Source organism: Callorhinchus milii, unplaced genomic scaffold (genome assembly GCF_018977255.1).
Source record: "Callorhinchus milii isolate IMCB2004 unplaced genomic scaffold, IMCB_Cmil_1.0 Scaffold1, whole genome shotgun sequence".
Taxonomy (NCBI): Eukaryota; Metazoa; Chordata; class Chondrichthyes; order Chimaeriformes; family Callorhinchidae; genus Callorhinchus; species Callorhinchus milii.
In genome coordinates this window covers 71,876,236-71,896,988 of record NW_024704742.1, presented here as the reverse complement: position 1 = coordinate 71,896,988, position 20,753 = coordinate 71,876,236, and the positions used below count along the sequence as shown (strand labels likewise).

The 20,753-nt window shown below is 46.4% G+C and overlaps 1 protein-coding gene across 1 annotated transcript in view; it reads right to left on the bottom strand.

The window, feature by feature from the left end:
* Nucleotides 1–2,043: 2,043 nt before the first annotated feature.
* The window catches only part of LOC103188530 (sideroflexin-5), a 54,064-nt gene continuing 35,354 nt past the window's right edge, over nt 2,044–20,753 (bottom strand). The window contains exons 12-14 of the mRNA XM_007908565.2: nt 19,739–19,824; nt 15,048–15,165; nt 2,044–3,388 (exon numbers count right to left, since the gene is read on the bottom strand). Coding sequence (XP_007906756.1) covers nt 3,311–3,388; nt 15,048–15,165; nt 19,739–19,824 — 282 coding nt within the window. The 3' untranslated portion in view covers nt 2,044–3,310. The remainder of the gene's footprint in view (nt 3,389–15,047; nt 15,166–19,738; nt 19,825–20,753) is intronic.

The following is a 20,753-nucleotide window of genomic DNA, read 5'->3' as shown; positions in this document are numbered from 1 at the left end:
GGGGCAGCAGCCAAATGCTCTTAGCAGAGCGATCATCAGCCCGCAGGCATGGCGGGGGCTAGGGGACACAGAACAGAATTTCTCCATTGTCCAGAAAAAAAAATCCACATAAAAAGGTATTTGGATAAGAATTTAAAGAAAACGATTTAAATGCGACAGGGCAGGGAATGGGATTAGAGAGCTCCAATGGGGTAGTGAGCACCAGCACAGACACGATGGGGAGAGAGCAGGAAATGGGATTAGCGAGCTCTGGTGGGATGGATCCACGGAGTGACTAATCTGTCCAGTGACAGTATGGAGTGACTGGAGTTTTAGTCACCTTAACAAGACACTTGAGAGAGTAGAGGCTTGTTTACCTTGGCTACAGTCTAAGCACATCGCTGAACAATTAACAGAGTGGCCCTTTGAATGGTGAGATGGATTTGGGTGGGGGAACTCGGTGACTGGAGAGTTCGTGGGGGGCCTGTGGGGGTGCAGTGGTCTGGAACACTCCCTTCCACTCTAGAGAACTTGGCCCTTACCCAGGGACTGACACTATTTACTGCTTCCTCTTTCTTTTCCCCGTCAAGATACAGTAAAATGAGCTGGTACAATGCTTTGCTCTGTCACTGACCTGGGAGTGTGGACGGCCAGTGAGAGGATGTGAATGGTCATGGCTCTCTCTGTCTCAGGCTCCTGCTTGAGCTGTGATTTTATGGAGAGAATTCCTTGTGCGTCGCTGTGGGTAACACAATCTCCCCGCACCCCCCTCAGGGCTGGGGCCACCAGGTGTCTCCCTCCAGGGACGAAAAACCCGTTGTGTATCTAACAAGACTTAACACAATAAACAAACGGTTGCTGAGGCCAGTGTTAATGCCCAAGTGCACCTGACAGCAGACCTGCACACTCGTGTCCCAGAACGCTGCACACTATATTCTGTCTCTCCCTATACACACACACACACAGCATCTCACACATACACACTCACAGAGCTCCACACAAATATAGCATTACACATACACTGAGCTCCACACATACACACCATCACAACAACAAAATTATATTTGTATAGCGCCTTTCATGTCGGGAGGACGTCCCAAGGTGCTGGACAGTGTTTCGGACTCGAGCTGGGGGTCAGGATTGGGGAGGATGGAGAGCAGTGGGGGAGGGAGGATGATCAAAGGCATGGTCAAAGAGGGTCTTGAGGCAGGTCTTGAAGAAGGCAAGGGAGGGGGCGATGCAGAGGGACTGCAGGATGGAGTTCCAGAAAGTAGGGGCAGAGTGGCAGAAGGCCTGCCCACCAGTGGTGGGACGAGTGAGGTGGGGTATGTGAAACAGGCCAGAGCCCTGAGCGGAGAGAATGGGCAGGTTGGTAGGGGGTTAGAAGGTTGCAGAGATAGGGGGGAGCAAGGCCATGGAGGGCTTGAAGGTGAGGACCAAGATCTTGAACTGTATCCTCTGTGTGATGGGAAGCCAGTGCAGTCAGGCGAGGATGGGTGTGATGGGGTTGCGGAGCCTAGAGCGGGAGAGGACCTGGGCTGCAGAATTCTGGATGATCTGGAGCCTATGGAGGGAGTTGGGGAGGCCAACAAGCAGGGAGTTTGCGTAGTCGAGCTTGGATGTTATGAAAGCATGTATGAGGGTCTCGGCGGCCTGCGGTGTGAGACAGTGTCGGAGCCTGGCGATGTTGCAGAGGTGGGGAAGGCAGAACAGGACATGGCATGGATGTGGGGTAGAAAGGAGGGTCAAACAAGACCCCCAAGGTTCTTGACTGGCTTAGTAAGGTGGAGTGTGCATCCATAACAACATCACAGACATACACACACACACAGAACTCCATACATACACATCATCACACACAGAGCTTCACATACACAGCATCACACACACAGAGCTCCACACATACACAGCATCACACAGAGCTCCACAGATACACAGCATCACACACACAGAGCTCCACACATATGCTGCATCACACACATACACAGAGCTCCACACATACATAGCATGACACATACGCAGGGCTCCACACACACACACACAAAGTAGATATCTTTGAGCTAATTCAGTGCTCATTATTTATTGTATAAAAAGTGTTTCTCACAGTCCCATGTCCAAAGCACCCAGTGTAATTGAGGTAATTGTGCAGAATTACAGAATTAATTGCTATCAACATCACCATTATTGTAGCATGTGACTACCAGGATGGTCGAAGGCAAACTAGATGGACCTTTATCATTTAGCAATTCCCATGTTCCTATGCGCCTGAGCCTGGCATTGGAGGCACATTTACACACGCACATCATCCCTCAGAGATTCCCTCCCAAACTCAGCTCAGTTACTTGCTCTCTCTCTCTCTCTCTCTCCCTCTCTGTGTTGCAGTGTCTACTACAATATTATGTTCCTGTGTTCCAAATCATAAAGCCCTTTTTGGTTGGACACTCATCTCTGGGTTGGAAGGCTGTGAGTTCATGCTCCCACGTTGGGGACTCTTGAGCGCACAGTCCAGGCTGACGCTCCAGCTCAGTGTTAGAGAGAGCACTACATTGTCAAGAGACCCCGTCCTTCAGATGAGACGTTAAACCAAGGCCCCATTTATGCCTGTTCAGGCGAACGTCAAAGAATCACATGCTTTGGGGAGCAGAGAATGCAGTTTCTCCGGTATCCTGGCCCACAAGCCCCCAGATATAAATCAGCACTGACCCCCTCACGGCTCTGTGAGGGATCTTACTCTGCAGAAATCAGCTGCCGAGTTGGATTCCACAAAGCACCTACTGTAAATGAAAGCGATTAGCATGAAGAGTTCTGAGACATTCTGATGTGATAAGGCACTGTAAAAATACAAGACTTCCTTTCCTTTAACTTTCCTCTTGTTGGCAGCTCCTTAACATCAGACCCCGCCGCTGATGCGGACGGGGACATAAAACATACAGTCAATTTGCTTTACAGTACATTTTGCAAAACGTTTTGAGATGTCTCGAAGACGTGATAAGGCGCTATATCAAATACAAGGGTTATTATTATAAATACAACACAATTTATATTTTGGGCAGAATGTCTGGAAAAGGCTGCATTTTTTATATAGGTTTCTAACAGTGAGACCCCCTCCCCTCTTACTCCTTAAAAATCAATGGCGTTTATTTCTATTTTAATACCTTGACTGTCATTGTATGACAGAAGCCAATCAAGAGTTTGACTTCACTTCTGAAATGATTATCAACGCTGCTGATCAGTAATCATGTTTGAGAACTTTGCTCTTGTGCCCTCTCTAGCCTTCAGCCAAGCTCAGCCCAACCCCCAGCACAGCTAAACTCAGTCTAGCCCAGCTTGCTCACAAGCCTTTATTATAAAAGACGGTTTGGTTGGGTGTAGCCATCGCAATCTCAGGCTCCAGCTTCGAAGTTTCAATCTGGATTGAAAAAAGAGAGACAGAGAGAAACAGTGAGGAACTTCTGGCTCAATTTGGGAGACTTGTAGTGTAGTGGTTAGAGCGCTCGCGTGCAAGCGAGAGGACCTGGGTTCAATTCCCAGGCGGGGCAAAATGTTAGGCAAGTTTCCTTACTCCAAACACCTGTTTACCTGGCACAAGAACCCGGTTGTTAGTCGATTGGCGGATCACTTTTCTGCGGGTAATAATTCCTCAAAAAAAATAATAATAATAATTTGGTCACTCAATCCATGACAGTTTGTGGGACACTGCTGTGTGCAATTGGTTACCGTCTTTTGAACACAAAATATACAAAATATACTCTGTGAAGCGCTGTGAGACGTCTCAAAACACATAGTCATTTATATAACGCCCCTCACACAGGATAGCGACCCAGAGTGCTTGACAGCGGCAGATCACGACCCCAAGCTGGGGTGAGGTGACAGTACGCACAGTTGAAGAGGAAGGTCTTCAGTCACCATCTGAAGATGGGGAAGGAGGGGGCAAGGAGGGGGTTTGAGGCTGAGAGTTCTCGGCTGTAGTAGCTGAAAGCCTAGCTGCCGATGGTGAAACAGAGGGTTCGAGGGACAAGCAGGAGGCCAGAGCCAGTCAAGCGGAGGCAACGGGTAGTGGAGTGGGGATTAACAGCAACTTGCATTGATTCCCAGCTTCAGCAAAGCTGGGAATATTCACACTGAACACAAACAATGCTCAAGGAGATCTTAGACCCAGGTGAAACACAGGTATTGTTAACCCAAACTCTTAATATCTTCAGCAGAACAGGCCTGCAATTTGATAAACAGCCTGTGATGTCAATATCTGATAGTTCACAGGACACTGTTGTTAAACGCAGTGAGTATCTATAAAAAAACAGGCAGATGGCACATTGTTAGTCAATTGATGGATCGCTTTTCTGGGTGTAATAATCCCTTTAAAACCAATTATTTTTAAAAATGCGCCACTGGCTGCCATATTTCGCCCACAAAATATAGTCAATTCACTTTACAGTATATTCTGTGAAGCACTTTGAGGCGTCTGGAAGATGTGATGAGGTGCTACATAAAATGCAAGGATTATTATTATTATCATCTGAGCCACTGCCTTGCTCGTTCACACACCCCTCGAGCCACAGGGTGCGAAGCTCTGCCGCTCCCCAGCAGGTGATCTGTGCAGACGTATAGGGGACGTGATTGATAAAAGCTGTGAGAGCCACTCGCACCTTGGCTGCCTCTTACCTTCGGAGAAGGGAAGTCTTGATGCGAAGTGACACGGCCCCGAAGTAAGGAGGGAGCTGAGCTGCTGCATTATGGGAAGTGACACCTCTTGTGTGGCACAGCACATATGTCCCAACCTCACACCAGATGGCATTTGCAGCTATTTGCAGTATTAATGAATTCTTAATCAGCGTTTTATCCTCTATAAAATGTTTTAGAGATCTAATCACCTTCCAGAAAGCCCTAATGACAGGGAAAAAAGCGTAAACACAGTCGCGGAGGAGAGATCGCAGCAGAATTTCGAAACATTATTAAAATTGTACTTTTTTGCTTTTGAACTGGGATTAATAAACCAAGGCTGTCTGAGTCTAACTCACTGAATACATGCTTTATAGTTGTCTGGGGGATGGGAGGAGCACTGCATTATCAGAGACACCATCCTTCGGATGAGACATTTAACTGAGGCCTGGCCTGTGCCCTGTGAAGTGGACATTAAAGATCCCGTGGAATATTTAACATTGGAAAAAAAAAAGGGTGTTTCTTTCTCCCGTGTCCTGGAAAACAATTCCCCAGCGAAAATTGGTCATTTATTTCATGGCTGTTTGATGGACAATGCTGTGCACAAACTTGTCTACAAAACACACAGTCACTACACTTTATAGTAAATCGTGTGAAGCTCTATGAGATGTCCACCTTGGGTGAAAGACATATTTCAGATGCAAGGATTATTATCACTCTCAGCGACCTGTCACTCAACACAGCACCAACATCATACACCTTGGCTTTTCTGGAGGGTCGTTCCAAGCTTACTTTCTTTATCCTCCTACACTGGGGCAGCTGCACCCTGCAACACTGATCAATGCTGCCCTTCTAGGGTAATGGAAATCTGGAATTCTCCCCCCAAAAAGCTATGGATACTGGATCCATTCACATTTTCAAGACTGAGATGGATAGATGTTGGTTAGGTCAGGGTTTCAAGGGATACGAGCAAAGGCAGGTAAATGGAGTTGAGGTACAGATTAGCCATGATCTGATAGAATGGTGGAACAGACTTTAGTGGGGCTGAATGGCCAACTGTTTCTATGTTCCTATAATGGGGCAGCTTCACACTGGGACACTGTGATGCCTGTGCTGCACACATACCAGGAGATGTACCATGCATGCCAACACTCAGCATACACTGAAAACAATCCAACTTGTAAACGTCAAGGCAAGAGACAGAGACGCGGAGAGAAAAAGAAAGTCAGAGAGAGACAAATGCAGAGAAAGTCAGAGAGAGACACACACACACAGGAAGAGAGAGGAGACCAAGACAAGTTCGCTGACAATAAAACAATATACATTTGTACAGCGCCTTTCAACTGAGAGGATGTCGCATAGTGCATTAAAAAGTGGTGGATGGACACCTGAGCTGGGGGTGGGAGCCGAGGGAGGGGAAACGTGTAAGTGTGTCTCACATAAACAAACAAACAAATAAACACACATACAGATACACACACACACACGGACAGTGAGAGCGGACGGCAGCCAGCCTCATTCAGAACCACGCTGATGAACCCCTGCTCACTCGCTACCTCAGTGCGGATCTGTAACCCAGACACACACAGAGCGGGAGCGACAGTGTTAATGAGGCCCACAGAGAGACATCTCATGGTGCAGTAACACTCGCCCAGATTTTTGTACATGTACGTTGATCGAGAGAGCCAGACAGCAAGAGTGAGAGAAACAGTGTGTCAACAGCCACCCCCCCACACCATCCCGACATCTCCTAGTGCTCTGACAGGCACACTGAGCGGTGGATGGAAAGCAGTCAGACTGGCAATAATCCAACTTCTTCTCATTAACATGAAACATATTGTGGCAGAAAGCAAGAGATGTGTTAATCTTCCGTCCCTCACTCAATGCTTTACTTTAAAACAACTTGCATTTAAGCTCTGCCTCTCACGTAGGATAATATGAGCGCTTGACAAAGACTGGGTCAGCTGCCGAACAGGGGAGAGGGAGTGACCATAGGCAAGAGATACGTTTTAAGACTGGATTGAAGGACAGATAGGGGGTGAGGGAGGGAGCTCCAGAAGTTGGGGGTGTTGTCCTGTAGCGTTGTGGTTAGAGGGCTCGCCTCGCAACCAGAGGACCTGGGTTTGATTCCTGGGCAAGGCAAAAACTTAGGCAAGTTTCCTTACTCTATCCGTCTCTGTTTACCTAGCAGCAAGTAGGATCCTGGTTGTTAGTCAATTGTTGGATTTCGGTAAAACAATTTGGTCACTCAATCCACGACTGTTTGTGGGACGCTGCTGTGCGCAATTGGCTGCTGCATTTCGCCCACAAAATACAGTCAATTCACTTTACAATATATTCTGTGAAGCGCTTTGAGATGTCTCAGTGACAGAATAAGGCACTGTATCAAATACAAGAATTATTATTAATGACTACAGGCTTGGCCACAAATGACAGAACAGCGAGGGTGGGGGATGGGCAGCAAGCCTGAGTTAGCGGAGGAGAGAGCAAGCGAGAAAAGGAGTAGGGTAGGAGGACGGAGATAGGAAGGTGTTAGGGCATGAGGGATTTCTAAGACCTGGAAATGGAAAAGAATCAGCATCAATTGTTCTGATTTTCCCAGAACTAACTGCGTAATACAGTGATACAGGAGAAAGACAGGCCATTTAGAGCTGTATCACTATGTATGTTTCAACTGAGCACCCACCCTCCCCTATACCCCTCATGAATGGATCAAGTTTGCTCTTAAATAAATTCATGCTTTCTGCTTCAACCACAGTCTGCAATCTCGATCCCTCTCTGTGAAGAAGTTACTCCTAAATTCCTTATCAGATCTGAGTTTTGACGCTAATGTGGAGCTAGACAGGACTGCGGAAGTCTCTCCCATAATCCTCCAGGTAAGTCGCTTCACCTCGCGATTGCCTTAAAAACACATACACAACACCTGACAGCAACTTTCTGTGAGGCACTCTGAATTGTTTTGATGTTGTAGGCACCAGATCAGACGCAAAAATGATTAAAGATGATTGTTACTATAATTATGATAGTGCCTTTGGGTTAATAAAGGGTGCTGACCCAGATTCTGATCATCTCACACACCGATCGTCCTTGCCAGACTCCTTTCTCTTTCCCAATAATATATAATAATCCTTGCATTTGATATTGTTGAGATGTCTTAAAGCGCTTCACAAAATATATTATGAAATGGACTGACTATATTTTGTGGGCAAACGTGGCAGCCAATTATGCACAGCAATGTCCCGCAAATGATCATATTTTCTTTATTTCGTTTTTTGGTGGGGGGAGGATTATCACCCCCAGAAAGTGCCACCGGGTTCTTACTTACTGCTAAATAAACAGAGGTGTGTATAGGCAGGAAACTTGTCCAATGTTTTGCCCTGCCTGAGAATCAAACCTCGGTCCTCTCGCTTGCAATGCGAGTGCTGTAACCCTTAAACTACAGGACTCCACTCCACCTCTGCTGTGGGTTATGACAAAGAACCCCACCTGACCCCGCTCTACGTGGACACAGTGGTGTCTAACCTCCCCTTTATACCCCTTAAACGTGTGCCTCTCGGGACTGACTGACTGGCCGAGAGCGGGAATATCCAGTCACTATTTCACGCCCTCGTGCCCTTGTGTCATGGTGAAGATCCCAATCAGGTTGCCCTTTAACCTTTCTCAGCAGGAAGTGCAAACCTGCTCACTGGGAATAATAATGCTGTGAATTCTTTCTCACTCACCGGTGTGCAGGGAGCAGACACCTGTGGAGATGTGGCACTTGCTGTGCTGTGAGACGGCTCGCGATTTGGTGACTCACCAGATCCTGACTTGATTAACCTTTTGATCCAGCGCCTGTTCACTGCCGGGCTGACAAGCGCTGGGAAAACAGTCCTCTTTCCCAGTCTGAGGCAGAACAATCCCTTCACGTATGCTGAAATTCTCAAGCTGCAGCCCCTAATCTTCAAATAAAAAATTTGGCAAAATGGTCTAGATCGGGAAGATGGTTTTTCGCGAACTTTGGGAACAAACTTCCAAATTAAGTCAGAATTTAAGCCATTTTTCACAAATCCGGAGCGTCTCACTCACTCTCTCCTTCCTTCACCCCATCAACTCGGTGAAGCACTTTGTGATGTCCTTCCGATGTGAAAGGTGCTGTGCAAATGCAAGTTGTGTTGCCTTGAATTTCAAATTTAAAATTGAGAAATTTCAGACCTAATGAGATCAGCACGATGAGGGCAGCCTCAACTGAGCATTAATCAAACACTGTTGAAATTGGGACTGGAGTAGGGAACTAAAACTGTGTCTGACTGACTGGCCAAGCAGCGGGAATAACCAGTCACTATTTCATCCCCTCGAGACCCTTGTTAACAGTAAAGACCTCAATCAGTTCCACCCTTAACCCTCTCAGCTCAAAGTGCATACCTGCTTACTAGGAATAAGAGACAGTGGATAATTCCAGTCTGCATCTGTCCTGATGCTCGTTCCCCCACTAGAGCTTTCTAGTCTAATCCCATTCCCTGCTCTCCCCATCGTGCCTGTCCTGATGCTCATTCCCCCACTAGAGCTTTCTAGTCTAATCCCATTCCCTGCTCTCTCTTGATCGTGTCTGTGCTGCTCCTCACTCCAATGGAGCTCTCTATTCTACTCCCATTCCCTGCTCTTTCCCTTAGCATTTTCCTCAAAAGGAATGCAGGAGTAAAGGGGACCTAGAGGTTAACCTACATCAATACTTTAAGGTGGGAGGTATGTGTATAAAGCTGTCAAAAAGCTAATGGAATCCTAAATTACAAATAGGGATATACAACATAAACTTGGATTTATATGGCACCCTCCACGCTGGACGGCGTCTCAGAGCGCTTCACAGTAACGGATCCCGGGGCCGAGCCAGGGAGGGGGAGGAAGGTGACCATAGAATATAAAAGCTCCTCACTCCAATGGAGCTCTCTATTCTACTCCATTTATATAGAATATAAAAGCAAAGAGGTAATGCTAAATTTATAGAAATCGTTAGTTAAACAGAAGCTAGAATATTGCATCCAGTTTCGGTCACCCCACTTTAGGAAAAATATCAAGGTGAGGATGCAGAGATTTACTAGGATAATACCGGGGATGAGAGGTTTGGCTTATGAGTGGAAACTGGAAAAACTGGGAATCTTTCCGTTAGCACATCGAGGTCTTTAAATGATAAGGAGTTTAGATAGAGACAATGGGGAGACATTATCTCCACTGGTCAGTGAGTCAGTGACTCAAATCATATGATGTAAGATGGTTAGTAAAGAAGCAAATGGAGAAGTTGGGATATAGAATCCTCTGGTAGGAGCGGTGATTGAGGCACAATCCACATTACCTTTCAAAAAGGGAACTAGACAAATACATAAAAAAGAATCAGCTGCAGGGGTGTGGCGAAAAGGATAGGGAAATGGGACTGAAAGGATGGTTCTCGAGGGCGTGGTACAAACATGATGGGCCGAATGGCTGCCTCCTGTGCTGTGAATTTCTATGGTTCTATGCAATGCTATTTCTATAATAATAATAATCCTTGTATTTGATATAGCGCTTTTCACATCTCCTCGATGTCTCAAAGCACTTCACAGAATATGCTGTAAAGTGAATTGACTGTATATTTATGGGCAAAACGCGGCAGCCAATTGCGCACCATATTTCTATGGTACTAAGCATTTACACCATTCTCTCAAATGCAGTTGGGGTCTCAGATCGTCCTTTGGATTAGACGTTAAACTGTTTGCCTGTTCAGGTGGACATTAAAGATCTTGTGGCACTATTGAAAAAGAGAAAGGAGTTTGTCTTTCCTGGTGTCCTAGTCAACAATACCCCAGATAAAATTGATTATTCTGGGGTACTGTTGCCTTGTGGCAGGTGAACTTCAGTCACACCTCTCCCTCCACTCCCTCCTCGAGCCCCTGCAGTCTGGTTTTTGCCCTACCCACAGCACAGAGACAGCGCATGTCAAAGTCACAAACAACGTCCTCTCTATTTGTGACCAGGGCTCTCTCTGCCTCCTCGTCCTCCTGGATCTCTTTGCAGTGTTCAACACAGTCGACCACGCCATCCTCCTCCACTACCTTCCCTCCCTCATCCACTTTAGTGGGACCGTACTCACATGGTTCGAGTCCTACTTAACCAACCACCTCCATTTCATTTCAGCAAATGGTTTCTCCTCCCGCTCCCACCCGGTCAACTGCAGGGTACCCCATCCTTGGCCCTCTTTTCCTTATCCATACGCTCCCTCTGGGCGATATCATCCGCTGACCCGGGGTAAACTTCCACATGTATGCGGATGACACACAAATCTACTTTGCCTCCTCCAGTACCAACTCCAGGTCTGCCGATATTCTATCAGCTTGTCTGGCAGACATCAGGGCCTAAATGAGTCCAAATGTCCTGCAGCTGAATGTGGACAAGGCGGAAGCCATACTCCTTGCCTCCCGTCAATATCTTCACTTCTGTGGAACTGAACTCAACCTCCCTGGGCTCTCCTTCAGACTCACTGAACCAGTGTGTAATTTAGGCGTCCGGTTCGACCCCCAGCTGTCCTTCCCCCCTCACATCCGGTCCCTGACCAGGACCGCCTTCTTCCACCCCCGCCACATTGCCCGCCTCCGACCGTACCTTTCCCCAAATGCAGCCAAAACCCTCATGCACACATTTGTCACCTCCCGCCTGGATTACTCCAACGCACTCCTCACTAGTCTCCCCAGCTGCACCATTCAAAAGATCCAGATCATTCAAACTCTGCTGCCCTCATACTGACCCGACCAACCTCCGTACCCACATCTCACCAGTTCTAGCCAGGCTCCACTGGCTCCCCATCAACGAATGGATCGACTTCAAGGTCCTCGCACTCGTATTCAAATCACTTCACTCCCTGTTACCTCCCAAACTCGCCGACCTCCTCATTCCTCAATCTACCACCCTGCGCTTCCACTTGACTGGCATCTGCCTCCTACTCGTCCCTTGCACCCTCCGCCCCACCATCGGAGGTCACACTTTCAGCCACTACACCCTGAAACTCTGGAACACTTTTCCTCAATCCCTCCGCCTTGCCCCCTCTCTCCCCTTTTTCAAGTCCTGCCTGAAAACCTTCCTCTTCTATCGTTCTTATGGCCACCTCCCCCTCCCCCCTCTGGCTTAGAGTCAGGCTCTGCCACTGTTAAGCGCTCTGAGATGCTACCCTGTGTGGAGAGTGCTATGTAAAATGCAAGTTGTTGTTGTTGTTATTCACTTCATGGCTGTTTGTAGGATGGCTCTGGGCAAATTGACTGACGCATTTAACTATGAAAAACACAGTCACTACACTTGATAGTGAAACCAGAAATATTCTCCTGACATGAAAGGCGCTGTATCAAATGCAAGGATTTATTATTATAACAATGTGTTTTAATACAAGACTTCATGCCCAAACTTAGAGCAAGTGATTCACCATCACAGGAAAAGGGGACACAGACTGGATACCAGAAGCTAGTAAAAAATGTTTGTCGGACACTGCTGTGCACAACTGACTGCCGAGTTTCATCCACAAAATACACAGTCAATCCACTTTACAGTATCCTGTGAACATAGGAACAGGAGTAGGCCATTCAGCCCCTTGAGACTATTCCATCATTCTATAAGATCACGGCTGATCTGTACCTCAACTCCAATTACCTGCCTTTGCCCCATATCCCTTGATACCCTGACCTAACAAACATCTATTCACATCAGTCTTGAAAATTTGAATTGATCCAGCATCCACAGCCCTTTGGGGGAGAAAGTTCCAGATTTCCACTAGATTTTGGGTGAAAAACTGCCTCCTGATTTTACTCCTGAATGGCTTAGCTCTAACTTTAAGATGATTCCCCCTTGTTCCAGATTCCCCACCAAAGGAAATAGTTTCTCTGTAGCTACCTTATCAAATCCCTTTAACATTTTAAAATCCTCAATGAGATCACCCCTCAATCTTCTAATCTCAAGGGAATAGAGACCAAGTTTATGCAAACTGTCCTTATAATTTAACTCTTTTAGTCCTGGTATCATTCTGTGAATCTGCGCTGCACCCCCTCCAGAACCAATACATCCTACTGAGGTGCGATGCCCAAAACGCAGTACTCCAGATAGGGTCTGACCAAGGCTCTGTATAGTTGAAGCATCATTTCCTCTCCTTCATATTCTCGCCCCCTTGAGATAAAGACCAACATCCCATCAGCCTTTTTGATAACTTTTTGTATCTGTGAGCTTGTTTTTAGTGATTTGTATACGTGGACACACAAATCCCTTTACTTCACCACCGTCCTTAGTTTCTCACCATTCAGAAAATAGAAATTATTTTGTTTTGCTTTGAAATGTCTCAACAACCTGATAAAGCACTATATCAAATTTAAGTATTATTATTATTATTTGGACAGCCATTTGCAGGAAGATCTATATTCCCCCGCCCACTCTCTTTCCTTTAATTGTCATTCCCCCTACCCCTCCCCCCACTCTGCATAGAGTTCAGCTGGGCCCTGTCCAGCCCCTGAGGCATCATTAGAGAACTGGCTGTATGCCTGTCCCAGCGATCACCCTGCAAATTCCTCTTCACACCTTCCCCTATGAGGGAGAGAAGTGATTAGCAGCGACAAATCAGGCATCTGTTTCCCTAACAGTGGTGTCTCTCGCCCAGGAGCTTGACAATGCCTTAAGCTCCACAGGTCTTCACTGGCTTCCTATGCCTCCCCAGCTGGGACCCCAGCAACATTTGTTCAGCTCCGAGACCGATTGACAAGATTGACTTTGAAAGCCTCGGTACATCAGAGCTCACAGAGAGAGAGTGTCTGACCAGTGCTACACGGGACTTAAGTTGCAAAGGACAGCACAAGACTGCTTCCCAGGGAGATGAATTGTGAGCAACGGTTTCACAAGCCAAGGCTCATCAGCGTAGAGGGAGAGATCTCAGTGAGGATCTTATAGAGTTGTATAAGATGTTATAAGCAAAATCCTTGCATTTGTTATAGTACCTTATCACGTCATTGAGATGTCTCAAAGCGCTTCACAGAATAAATTGTAAAATGGATTATGTATTTGTGAGTGAAATGCAGCAGACAATTGCACACAGCAGTATCACACAAACAGTCATGGATTGAGTGACGAAACTTTTTATCATTGTCCTCGGAAAGCGATCCGCCAATCGCCTAACAACATGATTCTTACTTACTGCTAGGTAAATAGAGGCGTGTGGAGTAAGGAGACTTACCTAAAGTTTCGCCCTGCCCGGGAATAGAACTCTAGTCCTCTTACTTGCAAGGCGAGTGCTCTAACCATTTACTAAGTTACTGAGGACATTGATTGCTTGGGCCCAGATAAGCACTGTTGAGTTCCTCATTCCTCATTATGGTGCAAAGGGACCAACAGGAAGGACTGCTCTCCAGTACCAGAGAGATGAACTGTGAGCAACAGTTACACAAGCCAGGGTTCTCAGCCTACAGAGAAGTCTCAGTGAGAACCTAAAAAAGTCATTACACAGTCATTATACCTTACACATTTATATTGTATCCTTCAAGTCCCAGCACCTTGAGACTTCCTTCCGATGTGAAAGGCATAAATGAATTATAAATGTAATTTGTTGTTGTTCATTCCTTTCTCTCACTGACTAGCCTATGGGACTCGTATTACATATGCCACGCTGGTCCACTCCTCCGCAGACGATCATTCCCACCAAGTTTCCGGGGGCATTTGAATGGAAGCCGGGTGTGTGGCTGACCTGTGGTGCAGCTGCTGTGTGCCCCTCCCCCCCACCAGGCCACCCCCTTCGTGACTCCAGGGAGAGGCTAAAGGCAGCACTCAGGTGCGGAGGGGATCAGGTGTCAGGTCTGGGGCCCAACACTAGAGCCGCGAATTAGAAGAATGTAAACATGTGTGCTGGGTGCGGAAGGCGCTGCAGGTGTGGTTGTGCCCTTGGCTGTAAACACTGCTTTCCCCACAAGGCTGTAAACCCCATTCATGGTTCTAAACTCTTCAAAGCTCTTAACTGCTGGACACCCGCAATCTGCCTCCAGTCTCACTGTAGCTCAGCCGCTCACGCTCTCGTCTCCGAGTCAGGAGGTTGTGCCTACAAGCTCCATGTCGGGGACTCTGAGCTCGCAGTCCAGGCTAAGGCTTCAGTGCAGCGCTGGTGGGGAGAGCGCTGCATTGTCGAAGGTGCCGTCCTGCGGATGAGATTTATTAAAACCGATGTCCTGTCTGCCTGTTAAAGAACCATTTGAGTTTCTGCCAGTGTCCTTCTGAAAAACACGCCCTCACCCTGTGACTACACAGCGACTTCCAACATTTACACACGGTTTGCAGAACTTGTTAAAGGCTCCATTGGGGCAGTCATTTGGGTATTAACCCAGGACTTACGGAGTGAATGGGTGGGAGGGGCAGCAATGTTTCACCGCCCTGAGTTCACTGACCTCTGACATCTGTGGAAAGAGAGAGATGGCGACAGGCAGTGCGAGTCCGAAGGCAACCAGGCAGACAAGACTCTGTATGGGGAGGCTCAGCTTGGGCCGCGACCTCACCAGCGACGTCCTGGATGGAAAAACAAGGACGCTTGTGAGTATTTTATTCCGCACTAAACTTCGTGAGCCCATCACCCCCATCGTCCCCCGGCTCCCCTGGTTCCTCATCCCCCAGAGGATCAAGTTTAAAATCCTTATCCTCAGCTTTAAAGCCCTCTGCAATCTTATTCCTCCCTGCCTCTGTAACGTGCTAAAACCTCCTGTCCGCTCCCTTCGCTCGGAGAAAACTGACCTGCTCCATGCCCCATGCAAACCCTTGACTGTTGAGCACCTTGGGACATCCTTGCAATGTGAAAGGTGCAATATAAATACAATTTGTTGTTGTTTTGAAATATAATTAATTTTAAACTCTCCACCCATAGTTGAGGTATTAAACCAAGGAGAAACTCCCTTCTCTTTCCCTAAAGCATCACAAGATCTTTAATGACCGCCTAAACAGGCACAGACAGGCCTCAGTTTAATGTCTCATCCAAAGGACTGCGTCTCTAACAATGTAGCACTCTCTCCCCCCAGCACTGCACTGAAGCGTCAGCCTGGACTATGAGCTCAATTGCATAGAATGAGACAGCAAAGAAACACGTCAGACTCTGCCAGTGTTTATAATCCCCCAAAACAGGCTGGACAAAGGTAGGCTTGACCCAAGCCCTTCCCCTTTCCCTCATTTAGTTCATTTTTTGTACTTTAACCACAAGTTCAGCAGTGAGTTCCACATTCTCATCATCCTCTGTGTGTGTATGTATGTATGTATGTATGTATGTATGTATGTATGTATGTGTGGGAGGGGACCGGGTAGAGAATCCACACCCTCCCAGGAAAGTCCAATAATAACATTACGGAGTTCTGCAGTGTAGTGGTTAGAGCACTCGCCTCGCAAGCGAAAGGATCCTGATTGAATTCCCAGGCAGGGTGAAACTTTAGGCAGTTTCCTTATCACACGTCTGTTTACCTAGCAGTAAGTAGGAACCTGATTGTTAGTTGATTGGTGGATCGCTTTCCAGTGGTAATAATACCATTTTTTAAAAAAAAATTGGTTCACTCAATCCAGGATGAATTGTGGGTCATTGCTGTGTGCAATTGTCTGCTGCATTTCACCCACAAAATATACAGTCAATTCACTTTGTAGTATATTCTGTGAAGCGCTTTGAGCAGTCTCAGCAACATCATAAGACTCTGTATCAAATGCAAGGATTATTATTATTATTAAGCTAAAGCCATGTCCATGCACCCGAGGACAGTGACTCCACTCAGTTGTCCATTTATTTACAGGCTGGTACAAAACAGGTCTTACACAGAGTATTTCCATAACAGCTCAGGTTGAACACAGTGAAAATGGAGATTGAGACCTGCTGTCACTGAACTAAAGCGTGTTGGTGATGGGAGGTGTGAATCTCCTCCCCAGGTCGGACACCTCCAGTGACTCGGGCTCTTCACCTCTGCTCTCATTAACAAACTAATTAACACGAGCACGGTGCAACCTTAATTGGAACTCATGTATTTTATTAAAACACTGAATACAAAAGGGTTCACACTAATTCCCAAGTCTCCTAACCCTGAAATCCAGCTCCCCGTCTGTGCATGTTCAGGTGGACTTTAAAAATCCCGTGGTGCTATTGGAAAAGAGAAGGGAGTTTCTCTCTCACTGTGTCCTGGCCAATAATGCGCCAGATAAAATCATTAATTTCATGGCTGTTTGCGAGCTGTTGCTGTGTTAAAACTGGCTGCAAAAATAAGCAGTCATTACACTTTACAGGAATCAATGTTTGGATGTGAATGATTAATAATACTCCTTGGATTTGATCCTTAAGCCTCATCACCAGGAGAAACATCTCAAAGCTCTTTGCAGGATGTACTGTAAAGAACAGTGACTGTATTTCATAGGTGAACACAGCAGCCAAATAGCATTCAGCACTGTTTCACAAACAGCTGGAAAGTGAATGACCAATTTATTTCTGTGGGATTGTTAGCTAGGACATCAGGAGACACTCTTTTCAAATTGTGCCATGGGATAATAATCCCTCCAAAACCAAAAACAATAATAAATTGGTCATTTTCAATCTACGACTGTTTGTGGGACATTGCTGTGCGCAATTGGCTGCCGCGTTCACCCACAAATATACAGTCAATTCACTTTACAGTGTGTTCTGTGAAGCGCTTTGGGACATCCTCCCGACATGAAAAGCGCTATATCAAATGCAAGGATTATTATTATCTTTAACAGAATAATAATCCTTGCATTTGATATAGCATCGTCGAAAAGTTTCAAAGCGCTTTACACTGTAAAGTGGAGTGACTGCAAAATATCGACCTGAACAGATACAGAAGGAACCTCGGTTTAACATCTCACCTGAAGGAGAGCACCTCAGATAAAGCAGCTTTCCTGAGGTTTTCAGATGGGTTTTGCAATCCGAGAGGGAGGGAGTGATCTGGGGGTATTTAGGAAGTATTTGGGAAGACTGTAAACCTTCCTCTTCGACCATGCTTACGGCCACCTCCACCCCGGCTTGGAGTTAGGCTTCGGCCCTGTTAAGCGCTCTGAGACTCTACCCTGCATGGAGGGCGCTATAGAAGTGCAAGTTGTTGTTGTTGTTAGTCAATTGGCGTTTCGCTTTCTGGGGTTAACAATCCTACTAATTATTCAATCCATTATACAGTATATTCTGTGAAGCGCTTTGAGAAGTCTCAACGATGTAATAAGGCGCTATATCAAATGCAAGGATTATTTTGATTATTATTATAATTAACTCTCTTGTGCCTCTCTCAGTGGCTTCTGTGTGTGATGTGAAAGAGCCCTGAAAGTTCTGATGTCAGGCTATGGCGGTGTTTCACACCCAAAAACCGATCAAGAAATATCTCCTGACACTCAAGTATGTAAGAAATCCCAGGTTACAATTGTTTTCACATTGAAAGCATTACAAAAACTGCCCTTTTTTTCCCAGCCCAAATCCCAACAGAAATTATGATTTGAGGAGAGCAGAAGGCAGAGTGATTATTGCATTAGCTTCTGATGAGATTATGTAACCAAAAGCGCCCATGTTTTGGAAACATTGGTTTCTTTACAATAATAATCTTTGCATTTAATATCGTGCCTTTCATGTCCGGAGGGCGTCTCAAAATGCTTCACAGGAATTACCCAAAAGTGCAATGACTGGGTATTTTGTGGGCAAACACGGCAGCCAATTTGTGTATAACTGTCCTCCCGACGGGAAAAGGCGCTAAACAAATGTAATTTTGTACTGTATTGGTGTGTCACCCTGGACTGTGAGCTCAAGATCAATACGTGGGGCTTGAACCTTCTGACTGAGGCGAGAGCGCTACCCTTGAGCCACCTTTACTGTAATGCCCACATTGCATTGGGAGAAGAACAGAATATTGCAGCATAGGCTGTGTGGCCACCTGGCTCTCTGAGAGCACTATCCCTCAATTCTGCTCCCATCCCAAACCTTTTGTACATTCTTCGGAAAGATTTGACCAGGTTTGTTCATATGGAATACACGAATAGCTGGCGGCCTGTTTAGTAAAGTGCGGGCCGTGTTTATGACAGCTCAGAGCCTAGGAACACCTTGCACTGGTTGACAGTGATAACACAACCAGGCTGCTAAAGACCATTTGTACCTCATTAGGTAAGGCCACTCTGTGGTAATGAGTGTTGAACCTTAGCTTACGTCTGATCTCTTTAACAGAGGAGGGATTATTACCTCCGGAAAAGCGATCCACCAATTGACTAACAATCCGGTTCCTATTTACTGCTAGGTAAACAGAGCCGTGTGGAGTAAGGAAACTTGCTTGAGGTTTAGCCCTGCCTGGGAATCAAACTCAGGGCCTCTCGCTTGTGTGACCTCCCCGGGCAACCAAAATAAAAGACGGCCACAGCACACAGTCAAGGGCAACGGAGTCATGACCCTGCGGGGTGGGGGGTGGAGTGGCAGAGCATCACGCAGGGTGTGATTCCATCGTGGTGTGAGAGTCAACTAACCTCTCCTTACCACTCACTGTAATATCACACCAGCACTAACCTCTCACTCTGATATCACACCAGCACTGACCTCTCACTCAGATACCACACCAGCACTAACCTCTCACTCTGATATCACACCAGCACTGACCTCTCACTCTGATACCACACCAGCACTAACCTCTCACTCTGATATCACACCAGCACTAACCTCTCACTCTGATATCACACCAGCACTGACCTCTCACTCAGATACCACACCAGCACTAACCTCTCACTCTGATATCACACCAGCACTGACCTCTCACTCTGATATCACACCAGCACTGACCTCTCACTCTGATATCACATCAGCACTGACCTCTCACTCTGATACCACACCAGCACTAACCTCTCACTCTGATATCACACCAGCACTGACCTCTCACTCTGATATCACATCAGCACTGACCTATCACTGTGATATTACACCAACACTGACCTCTCACTTTGATATTACACCAACACTGACCTCTCACTGTGATATCACACCAGCGCTAACCTCTCACTGTGTTATCACACCAGCGCTAACCTCTCACTGTGTTATCACACCAGCGCTAACCTCTCACTGTGTTATCACACCAAGACTAACCTCTCCAGCAGGGACATCAGGATTGGAGGAATGACCAGGACAGGGATAGGAAGGACCACCCTGGTCAGGGCTGTCTCCATCAGTGCCTGCAACAAAATAATCATTTCCAGCTCAGTCTCGAACAGAGAAACACAGAAAGACAGATACAGATAATAATAATCCTTGCATTTGATACAATGCCTTATCACGTCGTTGAGATGTCTCAAAGCACTTTACAAGATATACATTGATGTGGAGTCCTGTAGCTTAGTGGTTAGAGCACTCACCTCACAAGTGAGAGAACCTGGGTTTGATTTCCGGGCAGGGCTAAACCTCAGGCAAATTTCCTCACTCCACACACCTCTATTTACTTAGCAGTAAATAGGAACCAGATTGTTAATCGATTGGAAGTAATAATCCCTCCTTCCACCCCAAAATAAAATAATTTGGTCACTCAATCCACGACTATTTGTGGGACACTGCTGTGCGCAATTGGCTGGCACCAACAAAATACACAGTCAATTCACTTCATAGTATATTCTGTGAAATGCTTTGAGACATCTCGAAGACGTGATAAGGTGCTATATCAAATGCAAGGATTATTATATATAGATTACTGTAAAGATACACCAAAGGTAGGGTAGAACCAGTCAGAGTGGGTGGAAGATGCTACCTCTACACTGTGTATCCAAAAGGTCAGCAACTGCATGGATTAAAGCTCCCTCTACTCTGTCCATCCAGCACTCCCAAATCAGCAAGGCTTAGAGTCAGAGTAAAGCGCCCTCTACAGGGTGTTCACAAAGTCCTGTTACCCCCATGTATTTTTCTGCAGTGCACTGACCAACAGCTGAAACATGTGGAAACACTGTGATAATTGTATTTAGAAGTACTTAATTGTATTCAGTGTTTAACTACATTTAGACGTCCAGAGGATCGGTGTGTGAGTGAGGATTTTCATGGCAGATAATGATCACTCCTCAGAGTGGGGGTGATTGGGGGGAGGTAAGTGTTGATATTGCTTTAAGATGCGACATCT